Raw genomic sequence first — 12,169 nt, 5'->3', positions numbered from 1 at the left:
TAGAAACAGGCTTTCAGGTAGGGAGAAAGAAGCCCGACTTGGGGGTTGAGAGGGAGAAGGGGTCCTGGAAAAGGGTTGAGAAGACAACGGAATTAGGATTCACAGGCTGGTGGGGAGTTGTGTTCAAGACTGCAGAAATCAGGAGAGGCTGGGCCTGAGAAGTGCTGTTAGATTTGGGTTGAAAAGGTTGGGAGAGGGAGGAGCCCCTTTCAAAAAAAGTGGAGGTGAGAGAGGGCTGCAGCGGGGTGGCCAGCAGGGCCTGATGTAGAGCTCCGGACCTTCAGACGCCTTTGAACTGCTAGAGAACCAAGGACATCACAGTGACCCGACAATACCACAGGGTGGGGTGGCCAAGTGATCCCAGATAGCACAGGAGCCACCTGGCCCCAGTGAGAGGGCAGGGTGAAAATGGCAACCTGACCCTCCCAGCCCAGAGATTCAGCTCAAACTTCTAGGTTAAAATACGTAGTCAGTCATTTTACAAACCGGGAGACTGAGACCAGAGGATCAGCCTTGGCCAAGCCTGGCGGCTGCCTCATCATCCACCAACACCAGATCCCAGCCTAAGTCTAGGGTAACAGTGCCAGAGTTCAGGCAGCTAGCTGAGGCCTGCACCCTAGTTCCGGTGTGGGTTGAGGGACCGGCCCTGATTTCGAAACTCTCCTTCCTTTCCTGACACTGGCAGCAAAGTGCAGCCTCTGCAAAAGGGATCTGTGCGGTGGGTGAAGGCAGCCATTTACGGTGGGCAGTCCACCAGGAGAGGTCTGACTCCAGCCAGGCCCACTGCCCCCACTCCCCAGTACTCTCATCCCTGACTGCGGTGCCCCCGCGGGGCGTCTCCTCGCATGGCTGGGCCCAGCCCATGGTGTGGCGACCACTAAACACTGGCCTAGGTCCCTGGGGAAGGTGCTTTACGCTAAGCTGGCCAGCAGTTAGGGACATCTCGGAGGCGACGGCAAAGGGAGCCAGGCTCCCCCAGCTCACCCGCCCTTACAGGCATAGTCGGTACCCGCGGCGGGTAGGAAAACCCGGGAACCGGCGGACGGCAGCGGGAGAAACGCAGATAACCCAAGGACAGGAGGACCACTGCCCGCTGAGCACGCACGCGCACATGCGTGCGCACGTCCCGGGGGCCCAAGCTCCGCCCCTGATTGAACCGCCCCGCCCCCGGACTCCCTCCTTCCTTTTCCGGACCCGCAACCCGGGTCTGAGCTGGACCTGGGGCGCCCCCTGCAGGCTGAGGGCGGAGCCGTAGTCAGGCCCAGCCCGCCAGCCCGCCAGCCCGCCCCTCGCAGACCCAGGCCCGGCTGAGGCCAGGGTCCCGCAGACGCGGGCCCCGGCTCCTTCCCCGGCGCGCGCGGCTGCCAAGGCGACTGGGCAGCGCCCCCCCCCCCTCCCGCCGGCCCCCCGCGCGCGCGGGCCCGGCTGCCGTCGCCATGGCTGCGGGAGGCAAGGGGTCGCGCGGCCCGACGCCCCGCCCCGCCCCAGCGAGCCCCGCCCGCGCGGCCCGCCCTCCACGCCGCCAGCGCCGTAGCCGCCGCTGCCGCTACAGCCGCGGGGCGCGGGGGCTGCGGTGGGCGCAACTCCGCGCGGCGCGGACTGGAGGCGAGGGGGCCGCGCCAGGCCCGAAGCCGAGGCGGGGCTGGGCCGCCCCCGCCGCGCCCGCCCTCCCTCCCGGGATGCGGTGCTGAAGCCCAGCATGGCCGGCCCGGGCCCCACCTTCCCGCTGCACCGGCTCGTCTGGGCGAACCGGCACCGCGAACTGGAGGCCGCGCTCCACAGCCGCCAGGTGAGGCCCACCGGGCACCCGGGCCGTCCTCCGGGCCGTCCTCCGGGCCGCCCACCCAAAGCCAGGTCTCCGTCCTGGAGGCCGCCAGGCCTGATCCGAAGCCCGGGTCACCTGCCCCTCTCGCTTGAGCCACTGGCCTCCGCTTCCAGCGCTGGGCCTTGCCCAGCCCGTCTCCCCGCTTCACATTGCATCCAGCCCCCGACTTCGCGCCACATCACCCCTGAGCCAGGCCGAGAGCCAGCAGCCTGGTTCTGGCCCCCAGGCTCTTCCCACCTGCCCCCTCCCCCTTCCTGTTAGGACACGCAGGCCATCCTCTGCCATTTCCGTGGTCTGTCTGCTATCTTTATTTCCCACAATGACTCCCAACCAGGTTCAGCCTAGTGGCCTTCTTGCTTCTCCTTACTTGCCCTGTGCTGAGTGTCCCATCTCTCCCAGCACGACATTGAACAGGAGGACCCCCGGGGGCGCACTCCCCTGGAGCTGGCTGTGTCCCTGGGGAACCTGGAGTCCGTGAGAGTGCTCCTTCGACACAATGCCAATGTGGGCAAAGAGAGCTGCCAGGGCTGGGCAGGTACTACAGAGGGCAGAGGGGCTCCCCCGAGGCTGGCAGTGGGGTTGGTGCGGCAGCGAGCGGTCAGGCCTGGGGCCGTTGGTGAGCTCCCCCCCAGCAGCCCGGTGCCCCTAGTCCTGCAGGAGGCGGTCAGCACCGGGGACCCGGAGATGGTGCAGCTGGTGCTCCAGTACCGGGACTACCAGAGGGCCACACAGAGGCTGGCTGGCATTCCAGAATTGCTCAGCAAGCTCCGCCAGGTACAGCAGGGTGCACAGGTGTGGCCGGTAGGGAGGGGTAGGGTGCCACGTCAAGGGGCCGTGACGACTACACGGGGGTCCCTCGGGTCACCTACTCGGTCTGTGCAGCCTGTTTTCCCAACGCTGTAGACGACATCCCTCTCTCTGGACTGCAGCCCGGGGTTGTGTAGGAAAGACAGGAGTCCAGGCCCACATGGGTGACATCAGGCCCTGTGGGAGGAAAGCCGTGGCCAACGACATCCCGGGTCCCTCATACCAGAAGTCTCTGCAGAGCTTTAGATGTGGGCCTCCTGGTGAATGCATATTTCCTAGAGGGAGAGTTTCATCTGACCAGCGGGTGTGGCCTGGTACCCCGGAGTACCTGTCCGCCCTCCTCAAGCATGAAGAAGCCTGGCTGGGAGGGCACCCTACCTCGTGGCCCCCACCCCAGGGGCAGGCCCAGATCAGTGATGAGGACTCTGGGACCCAGGGGGAGCAGAAGTTCCCCCAGGGCCCCTCAGCAGGCTAGTGGCCAGGTGGAGACTGACCTCCAGGTCCCAGATACTTACCATCTGATTATTCCAAGACCTTTTTAGGGCCCCACTTAGCCCACCCTTTGCTGGGTGGGGTTTGGTTGTGGTGGGGGCATATCTGGGACATAGCAGCACTTTAAGACTTGCTGAGGGGCTGGGCTCCCAGAAGGGGCTATAGACAAGGAGCCCCCCAGGCCCGCTGGTCCCCGGCACCAGGCACACCCTGACAGGTGCTCTGGTCTATCTCAGGCCCCCGATTTCTACGTGGAAATGAAGTGGGAGTTCACCAGCTGGGGTGAGTGAGGACCTCTTGGCTTCCCGGGGGCCGGGGAGGGGCGATTTGGGAAAGAACCCTGGTGACCTCCACACCCCCTGCAGTGCCCCTCGTGTCCAAGATGTGCCCGAGTGACGTGTACCGAGTGTGGAAGCGGGGCGAGAGCCTGCGGGTGGACACCAGTCTCCTGGGCTTTGAGCACATGACCTGGCAGCGCGGCCGGCGGAGCTTTATCTTCAAGGGCCAGGGTGAGCTGTGGGGGACTCACCGCGGGCACGCGGCAGGCCAGAGCAGCCCAGGTTCTCCCGTGGCTCGTGAGGACAGTGCCCTTCTTCTCTGCTTCCCAGGTGTAGAAACAGAGGTTGAGGGCGGAGGGGACCCGGGGGCTGGGGCCTCACCCACTTAGCAGCAGGTGGCTGAGGGCACCGTGGCGGCCCTTTCCCCACTGTCTGCGGCCCAGCACTGACGTGTCCCCCTCACACACCCGTTCCGGCTGGCAGAGGCGGGAGCCTTGGTGATGGAAGTGGACCACGACCGGCAGGTGGTGCACACCGAGACGCTGGGGCTCGCCCTGCACGAGCCGGAAGCGCTGCTGGCCGCCATGCGGCCCACTGAAGAGCACGTGGCCAGCCGTCTCACCTCTCCTATCGTCTCCACCCACCTGGACACTCGAAATGTGGCCTTCGAGAGGTCAGTTGGAGCCCGGCCGCACCGTAGGTGGTGCCCTTGAGGCTCCCGGCTCGGGCCTCTGGGAGGCTGGGCCACCCACAGAGGCTGCTCAGATGGGGGCGGGGGTCGCCGCGGGCCCAGCGGCTCGCTCAGACCCCCTGTGGCAACCTTCGGGGCCCTGCATGGCTGTCCGTGGGCAGAGGAGGCTGGGTCGGGGTCCCCAGCGCCTTCACTTCTGGCCTCACGTGTTTTCCCATAACAACAAGGGTTTAGGCTGTGGCTCAGGGCGCGGTGTGCCCCAGTGTTGGTTTCTCAGTAGGATGGCTGTTTCTGGGCCAGAGTCCTTTGTGGGTAGTAGCTGAGGAATCTGACCCTACCGGCCCGGCTGTTCTCGCTGACGACGTATGTCCCAGTTCCAGGAACAGACTTCAGGACTACCTTAAAAAACAGACAGGCAAACGGCTTAATTGGAATACAGTTTTATACACCATACAGCGCAGCGGTTTTTAGTGTGTTCACAGATAGGCAGCTATCCCCACAGTTGACTTTAGAACATTGTTCTCACCCCAAAAAGAAATTCTTTAGCTACCAACTCCAGTGCCTGGAGCCCCCGACCTCCTCAGCGCTGGGCAGCCAGTGATTGACCGTCCCTGCAGATTTGCTTATCCTGGACTTTCAGATGCATGGAATCCTACACTAGGGCGTCTTTTGTGACTTCGTTCACCGAGCAGAGTGTTTTCCAAGTTCATCCAGGTTGTAGCGTGTGACCACTTCATTCCTTCTACGGCTGTCCATCGTATGGCTGTGCCACATTTCGTTTATGGATTCATCTACTGACAGACAGTAGGATTGCTTCCGTCTTTTGCCTCTTATGAATAATGCTCCTGGAAACATCAGTACACGAGTTTTTGTGTGGACATAAGCTTTTCTTTCTCTCCGGTGTATACCTCGGAGTGGAATTGCTGGGTCACATGGTAACTGGATGTTTAACTGTTTGTGGAACTGCCAGACCCTTTACCGAGGGGGCTGCAGCATTTTACACACACACACACACACACACACACACACACACCCCGTGTATGAGGGTTCTGGTTTCTTCACGTCCTCACCAACACTTGATGTTCGTTTATTTATTTTTGGATTATAACCACCGTGGTGGTGGATGTGAGAAGTGGTATCTCATTGTGGCTTTGATTTGCATTTCCTTAACGATTAGTGATACTGAGCACCTTTTCATGTGCTTATTAGCCATCTGTATATCTTCTTTGGAGAAGTGTCTTCAGATCCTTTGCGCATTTAAACAATTGGGTTATCTTTCTAAAAAAAAATACATATATATATACATATATATATATATATATATATATGTATATATATATGTTTATTTTGAGAGAGAGGAGAGAGAGAGAGCACGAGCAGGGGAGGGGTAGAGACGGAGGGAAGGAGGGAGGGAGAGAGAATCCCAAGCAGGCTCTGCACTGTCAGCGCAGAGCCCGACGCAGGGCTCAAACTCACGAATGTGAGATCATGACCTGAGCTGAAATCAAGAGTCAGATGCTTAACCAGTTGAGCCACCTAGGTGCCCCAACAATTGGGTTATCTTTTTATCATTGAGTTGCAAGAGTTCTTTACATACTCCAGATGTACATCCCTCATCAGGTACATGATTTACAAATATTTCCTCCCATCTTATGGGCTGACTTTTCACATGTCTTGATGGTGTCCTTTCAAGCACAGGTTTTTAATTTTCACTAGATCCGATGCATCTGTTGTTTCCTTTGTCACCTGTGCTTCTACCATCACACATCTACCAATATTTGACTTTGTCAAATCCAAAGTCACAAAGATTTTCCCCTGTGTTTTCTTCTGAAAGTTTTATACTTTTTTTTTTTTTAACGTTTATTTATTTTTGAGACAGAGAGAGACAGAGCATGAACGGGGAGGGTCAGAGAGAGAGGGAGTCACAGAATCCGAAGCAGGCTCCAGGCTCTGAGCTGTCAGCCCAGAGCCCGACGCGGGGCTCGAACTCACGGACCGTGAGATCATGACCTGAGCCAAAGTCTGACGCTTAACCGACTGAGCCACCCAGGCGCCCCGTATACTTTTTAGTTCTTACTTCTGACCCATTTTGAATTCATATTTGTGGGTGGTAAGGGTCCGACTTCATTCTTTTAGAGGTGACGATCCACTTGTCCCAGCACCGTGTGTTCAAGAGACTGTTCTTTCCCCATTGAATGGTCTTGGCACGCCTGTGGAAAATCAATTGACTCTTCATTCCATTCTGTTGATTTCTGTCGGTCCTTGTGCTGGTGCCACACTGCCTTAATTAAGCGCTGCCTCGTAGTAAGTTTTGAAATTGGGAAATGTGTGTCTTTTGACTTTGTTCTTCTTTCTCACGATTATTTTGGGTGTTCTGGGTCCCTTGCAATTTCACCTGAATTCCAGATTCAGTCTGTCAATTTCTACAAAGAAGCCAGGTGGGATTCTGATAGGGTTTGCGCTGAATCTGTAACTCAGCTTGCAGAGTACTGCCATCTTAACAATGTTGGGTGCCCCCTACCAAGGACATGTGATCATTTCCCACTTACTTAGGTCTTTACTTTTTTCTTGTCATTTACAGCTGTAAATTTCCCTCTAACCACTGCTTCAGCTGCGTCCCATAAGTTTTGATGTATCGAATCTTTCTTTCCATTTATTTCAGAGCATTTTCTGATTTCTCTTTTGATCTGTTCATCAATCCTTTGGGTTTTTTAGGAGTGTGCTGTTTACTTTCCACACATTTGTGAGTTTCCCAAATCTTTACTCTGTTATTGATTTCTTATTTCATCCCCTAGTGGTTGGGGAACATACTTTATAGGATTTTTCTCCTTTCAGTTTTACTGAAGCTTCTTTTATGGCCTCGCATATAATGCACCCTGAAAAATGTTCCACGTGCACCTGAGAAGAAAATGTGTTCTGTTGTGGTTGGGTGGAGTGTTCGAGGGAAGTGTGTTAAGTCTGGCTTATAGGGTTGTTCAAGTCTTCTGTTTCCTTGTTGATCTTTTGTCTGCTTGTCCTGTCCATTATTGAAATGGATGTCTGTTGATGTGTTGCAATTATTGTTGTTGTCGTACTTTTATTTTTCATTTTGTATTATGGCAAATTTCAAACATGTACGTATGAGAGGAGAGAGAATAGTTAGAAAGTTCCCATCACCCCACTTCAACACTTACCAACATTCTGCCTATCTTGTTGAATCTATTCTTGCTTTTTTCCTTTTTACCCCAGATTATTTTATTTTGTTTTGCTTTGTTTTATTTTATTTTATTTTATTTTAATGTTTATTTATTTATTTTTGTTAGAGAGAGAGAGAGAGAGAGGCAAGAATCTGAAGCAGGCTTCGGGTTCTGAGATGTCAGTTCAGAGCCCGATGTGGGGCTTGAACCTGTGAACCTGAGATCATGACCTGAGCTGAAGTCGGACACTTAACCGACTGAGCCACCTGGGATTATTTTATTTCATTTATTTATTTTTTAAAAAAATTTTTAATGTTTATTTTTGAGACAGAGCGTGAGTGGGGGGGGGGGGCAGAGAGAGAGGGAGACACAGAATCTGAAACAGGCTCCAGGCTCTGAGCTGTCAGCACAGGGCCCGACGCAGGGCTCAAACCCACAAACCGTGAGATCGTGACCTGAGCCGAAGTCGGACGCTCAACCGACCGAGCCACCCAGGCGCCCCTACCCTGGATTATTTTAAAGCACATCCCAGGTGTCCTATCATTTTCACAGTAAATGCTTCTGCACACGACTCTAACAGAGGATGTTTTTTAAAACCGGCCCCAACACTGTCATCACACCTAACAAAATCAATGATAATCCCTTAGTACTTTTTAGTCCCCAGTCCTTGTTTGATGGTCGCCAGCCGTCCAGGCATCCTCATCAAGGCCCTTGCGTGTTTCACAGTGGGAAGGCTAATTGGAAGGGGTCTTTGGAAGGGAAGGCTTTGGCTAAGTTGAGGGGCACGGGTCCTCATGAGCTCCTGTTTGGTCTGTTTCAGGAACAAATGTGGTATCTGGGGCTGGCGGTCTGAGAAGATGGAAACCGTTAGCGGCTACGAGGCCAAGGCAGGAGAGGCTAGTGGTGGGGGCTGGGGTAGGAGACAAGGCCCAGGAACCCCACCCCTTCTCCATGTCCACCCATGTGGAAGAGAGACAGAGTAGCCCACGGGCTCTGGAGGCCCTGTGCGGCGATGGGAACTCAGTGGGGCCCGAGTGCCCAGGCCCTGCCGAGCACATAGGGATCACCCCGGCACCAGCCCCGACCCAGGTTACCGAGATAAAATGAGCATTTTCCCTTCGTTACTGAGTCCCCATGGTTCAGACCCTGCCACCTCCTCCACTGTGGGGGGCGAGGTCCTGTCTGTCCCGGCGGAGAGGAGGGCTTGGGTTCTGTACCGGTGAGGCTGAGTGTGGGGGACAGGCTCTGAGCCCTCAGCTCTGCCTGTGTCCCCCCTGCTCCCCAGGTATACAGTGCCACCAACGTGGAGCTGGTGACACGCACTCGCACGGAGCACCTCTCTGATCAGGACAAGTCGAGGAGCAAAGGTAAACCCAGGTGCGCCTGCCTGTGGCCCAGTCACACCATATGCCGGGGTCACCCTGCTCCGGGGCCAGGGCCGCAGCGTCCGGCATGAGCTGGGAGGCCTCCCCGTTCCCGTGTGCTCAGTCTCCCACCCGACAGAGGCTCCCAGGGTGGACGGTGGGTGGGGGCAGTCGGGGGGCAGTGGCCCAAAGTCTCCTCACGGGCTCCCACCCCTTCTCAGGAGGGAAGACTCCATTCCAGTCCTTCCTCGGGATGGCCCAGCAGCACTCCTCTCACAGCGGGGTGAGCCGGGCCCAGGGGGCTGGGGGCCACGGGCAGGGGGCCGTGACGCAGGGCCAGGCAGCCACCCTCCTGAGCACTAAGCCCGGTCCTGGGACCCTCCCAGGCTCCTGTGCAGCAGGCCGCCAGCCCCACCAACCCCACAGCCATTTCCCCCAGTGAATACTTCGACCCCAACTTCAGCCTGGAGTCCAGGAACATCGGCCGCCCCATTGAGATGTCCAGCAAAGTGCAGAGGTGAGGTCGTGGGGCTGGCTTGGGGACTTCCCTCAGGGACACGGATGCCGCCTGGTCCCCCGAGCCCCTTGTAGACTCCTGTCACACACGGGGCCCACCAGAGTGGGGGACCCACTCATCCAGCCAGCTTCCTTCTAGACTCCCCTCCTTGGGGGTAGGAGCCAGGTCTGTCTTAACCATGGTTGTTGGCAGAGGGCTTGGACCAGAGGATTGGTTACTCTTCTTTGGTGAGTGAGTGAGTGAGTGAGTGAGTGAGTGAGTGAGTGAATGAATGAATGAGTGAATGAGCAGCACCACCCATTTATGGTTTTCTGTTCAACTGAATGAGCACCTCCTGGAGGCCAGCTTGTGGCCGAGGGGAAGGGCTCACAGCTCTACTGTCTCCCGGCTTTGTGGCCCCAGGAAACGTCTTCTCCTCCGAGAGTCTGTTCTCTTCCTCAGTAAAATACCAGTCACACTTAGCCACCTGCCCACAAGGGTGCTAAGAGGATCTCATGAGCCATGACGTAGAACTTGCGGTGAGCCCAGCACTGCCCTATGAACCACAGGCAGACTTAGCCACCGAGTGCTGGATTCGAACCCTGGTCGTCCTGACCTCTGGGCTTCGCTGGACCCAAAAGTGTGGCAGAGTGTGAGGTGCTGGCCAGCTGTGGGCTGGAGAGGAGGACCCGGCTGTGGACAAGGCCATGATTGAAGCCAGCAGCCCGGCCCTGCCCTCTCCATCCAGATGAGTTGAGCTGGCTCAAGCTGCCATAGGCCCCAGCCTGGGCCCAGGGTCTGGGCGCAGCTCGGGCGGTAGGGCCAAAGGACAGAAGCTCCTGGGGCAGGCAGGCGGGGGCAGCTGAGCAGACGAGAGGGCACCTCAGGCCCGGCAGAGGGTGTGAGTCAAGGCAGGTGTCCAGAGTGGGTGGGTCTTAGCAGAGGGGCCATCCGGAGTTCCTTGACTCACGTCCTGTGCAGGTTCAAGGCAACACTGTGGCTGAGCGAGGAGCACCCCCTGTCCCTGGGTGACCAGGTGACGCCCATCATTGACCTGATGGCTATCAGCAACGCTCACTTTGCCAAGCTGCGTGACTTCATCACCCTGCGCCTGCCCCCCGGCTTCCCGGTCAAGATTGGTGAGGGGCGGTCTGGGGCAGCCGGGGGTCTGGGGCAGCTCCCGGGGTGGTGCCGGCCTCTGGCTCAGGCTCGGCTGTCTCCTCGCAGAGATCCCCCTTTTCCACGTGCTCAACGCCCGCATCACCTTCAGCAACCTGTGTGGCTGTGACGAGCCCCTGAGCTCGGTGTGGGTGCCGGCCCCCAGCTCTGGCTCTGCCGTCACAGCTTCAGGTACCGCCGCGGGCGAGGGGGGCCGCCGGTGCTGCTCGCTGGTCTCTGAGCCCCGGGGCTGAGTGCTGCCCTTCTGCGCAGGGAGCCCTTTCCCGTGTGAGGTGGACCCCGCCGTGTTTGAGGTGCCCGAGGGGTACAGCGTGCTGGGCACGGAGCGCAGCGAGCCCCTTCGCGACGAGGACGACGCCCTGCTCCAGTTCGCCATCAGGCAGAGCCTGCTTGAGGCGGGCGCGGAGGCGGAGCAGGTGGGACGCGGGCAGCGGCCAGACCCTGGGGGTGGGCAGGGGCGCCAGAGGTGACAGCTCCGGGCTCTGTCTGCTGCAGGTGACTGTCTGGGAGGCCCTGACCAACACCCGGCCCAGTGCCCACCCTCCTCCCCAAGCCGCCGCCTACGAGGAGCAGCTTCAGCTGGAGCGGTGAGGCCCGCTAGCACCTACTGGGACGGTATCTCGGCCTGCCCTGCCCCAAGGAGCCTGCCAGCCAGAGGGTCCTTGGCTGGTGGCGGTGGGTGGCGGGGAGGTGCTGGTCCCAGGACCCCATGCCCTCTCCGAGGCCACCCTCCAGAAGCAACGTGGCCTGCCATCAAAGGCAGCATGAGGATGGGAGACACAGGGTCCCCTGCCTCGTCTCTTCTCTCCGGTCTCCCAGGTCCCAGCCACCTTGTCCTCCATAGCTATGTCCCAACACTTGGCCTTCTTCCCCAGCCTTAGCGCTCACTGGTCTGTTCTCCCCCCTCACGCCTTGCCTGGAAGGGCCCTCCAAGAGAGCCTGCGGATGTCCACAGAGCCCAATGGCCCAGAGTCCCCTCACAGGACACCCCCGGCCCCGGCCCCCCCAAGCTTTGAGGAGCAGCTTCGCCTGGCCCTGGAGTTGTCTTCGAGGGAGCAGGAGGAGCGGGAACGGCGGGGGCAGCAGGAGGAGGAAGACTTACAGAGGATCCTGCGGCTCTCACTCACGGAGCACTGAGCACCGAGTACCCAGTCCCTGGGAGGGTTGTCTGGTCTGCTCCCCCACCTGCTTTTGTAACTTATTTATTTATAAACTCTCTGCTGCTAAGCTGCCGGCCCGGAGCCCTGGGGATGGGCTTGCATTGGAGACCAAGGTGGAAATAAAGAGACTTTCAGCAGCAGGCTTGTTCTGCTCAATGGGATGACAAAGCATGGGAGGCGACATCGAGGGGAGATACTGTGGGCAGTGGCCTCAGACCTGGGTTTGAATCCTGGCTGTGGCCCCCTTAGCTTCTCTGAGCCTGTTTCCCCAGCTGTAAAATGAGACCACCTCCCAGCCCCCAGGGCTGTTGGGAGGGTGAAGTGAACCAACAAACCAACATACGGTCAAGTCCCTTACAGAGTATGTGCCTCACAAACATCCGCTCCCCGTAGTCTTGTTCCACCTATTGGGGACCCAGGTTCCTCCTGCCACTTAGGCTTTCCCAGAACCCACCCCTGCTCCTATCAAGGAGGGGAAAGGCTGGGCCTCCAGACTATTCCCAACCAACTGGGAGGAGCCCCCTGTACCCCAGGCCTGGGTTCCTGCCTGTTCTATCCGAGCATGTTCTATCCGAGTGACTTTGGACAAGTCCCTTCCCAGGCTGCAGTGTGAGCCTGCTCAACTCTGCCCTGCTCACCTCCAAGGTGGCCCTGAGGATGGCCTGTGATCCTGCGATGGGTTAGTTCTAAGTTCTGCCTGG

General features: G+C 58.2%; 1 protein-coding gene across 4 annotated transcripts; it reads left to right on the top strand.

Annotated features, from left to right (window-relative positions):
* Nucleotides 1–1,496: 1,496 nt before the first annotated feature.
* Nucleotides 1,497–11,605, top strand: ANKRD13D (ankyrin repeat domain 13D). 4 transcript variants are annotated; one of them, XM_019415142.2, is made up of 15 exons: nucleotides 1,500–1,789; nucleotides 2,225–2,360; nucleotides 2,475–2,599; nucleotides 3,361–3,406; nucleotides 3,490–3,633; nucleotides 3,886–4,075; nucleotides 8,090–8,165; nucleotides 8,555–8,636; nucleotides 8,855–8,916; nucleotides 9,020–9,150; nucleotides 10,111–10,268; nucleotides 10,357–10,479; nucleotides 10,561–10,724; nucleotides 10,804–10,895; nucleotides 11,232–11,605. In XM_019415142.2, the coding sequence occupies exons 1-15, from the start codon at nucleotides 1,700–1,702 to the stop codon at nucleotides 11,443–11,445; spliced, it is 1,833 nt and encodes a 610-aa protein (XP_019270687.2). In that variant the 5' UTR covers nucleotides 1,500–1,699; the 3' UTR covers nucleotides 11,446–11,605. The 4 variants fall into 4 exon arrangements, with proteins under 4 accessions (XP_019270691.2, XP_019270687.2, XP_019270689.2 ...); XM_019415144.2 differs by having other exon boundaries at nucleotides 1,501–1,789; nucleotides 8,090–8,156; XM_019415146.2 differs by lacking the exon at nucleotides 10,357–10,479 and having other exon boundaries at nucleotides 1,497–1,789.
* Nucleotides 11,606–12,169: the final 564 nt, after the last annotated feature.

This window comes from Panthera pardus, unplaced genomic scaffold (genome assembly GCF_024362965.1).
Source record: "Panthera pardus isolate Hobbes unplaced genomic scaffold, ASM2436296v1 HiC_scaffold_12, whole genome shotgun sequence".
NCBI lineage: Eukaryota > Metazoa > Chordata > Mammalia > Carnivora > Felidae > Panthera > Panthera pardus.
The sequence above is the reverse complement of the archived record's forward strand: the minus strand, read 5'-3'. Positions and strand labels throughout refer to the sequence as shown.

Bases quoted from the DNA above. Each gene is read 5' to 3' on its own strand.
- ANKRD13D (XM_019415142.2), top strand. From the start codon at position 1,700: ATGGCCGGCCCGGGCCCCACCTTCCCGCTGCACCGGCTCGTCTGGGCG. The intron at 2,600-3,360 runs GTACAGCAGGGT...GGTCTATCTCAG, and splicing joins TGCTCAGCAAGCTCCGCCAG to GCCCCCGATTTCTACGTGGA. The intron at 3,634-3,885 runs GTGAGCTGTGGG...TCCGGCTGGCAG, and splicing joins CTTTATCTTCAAGGGCCAGG to AGGCGGGAGCCTTGGTGATG.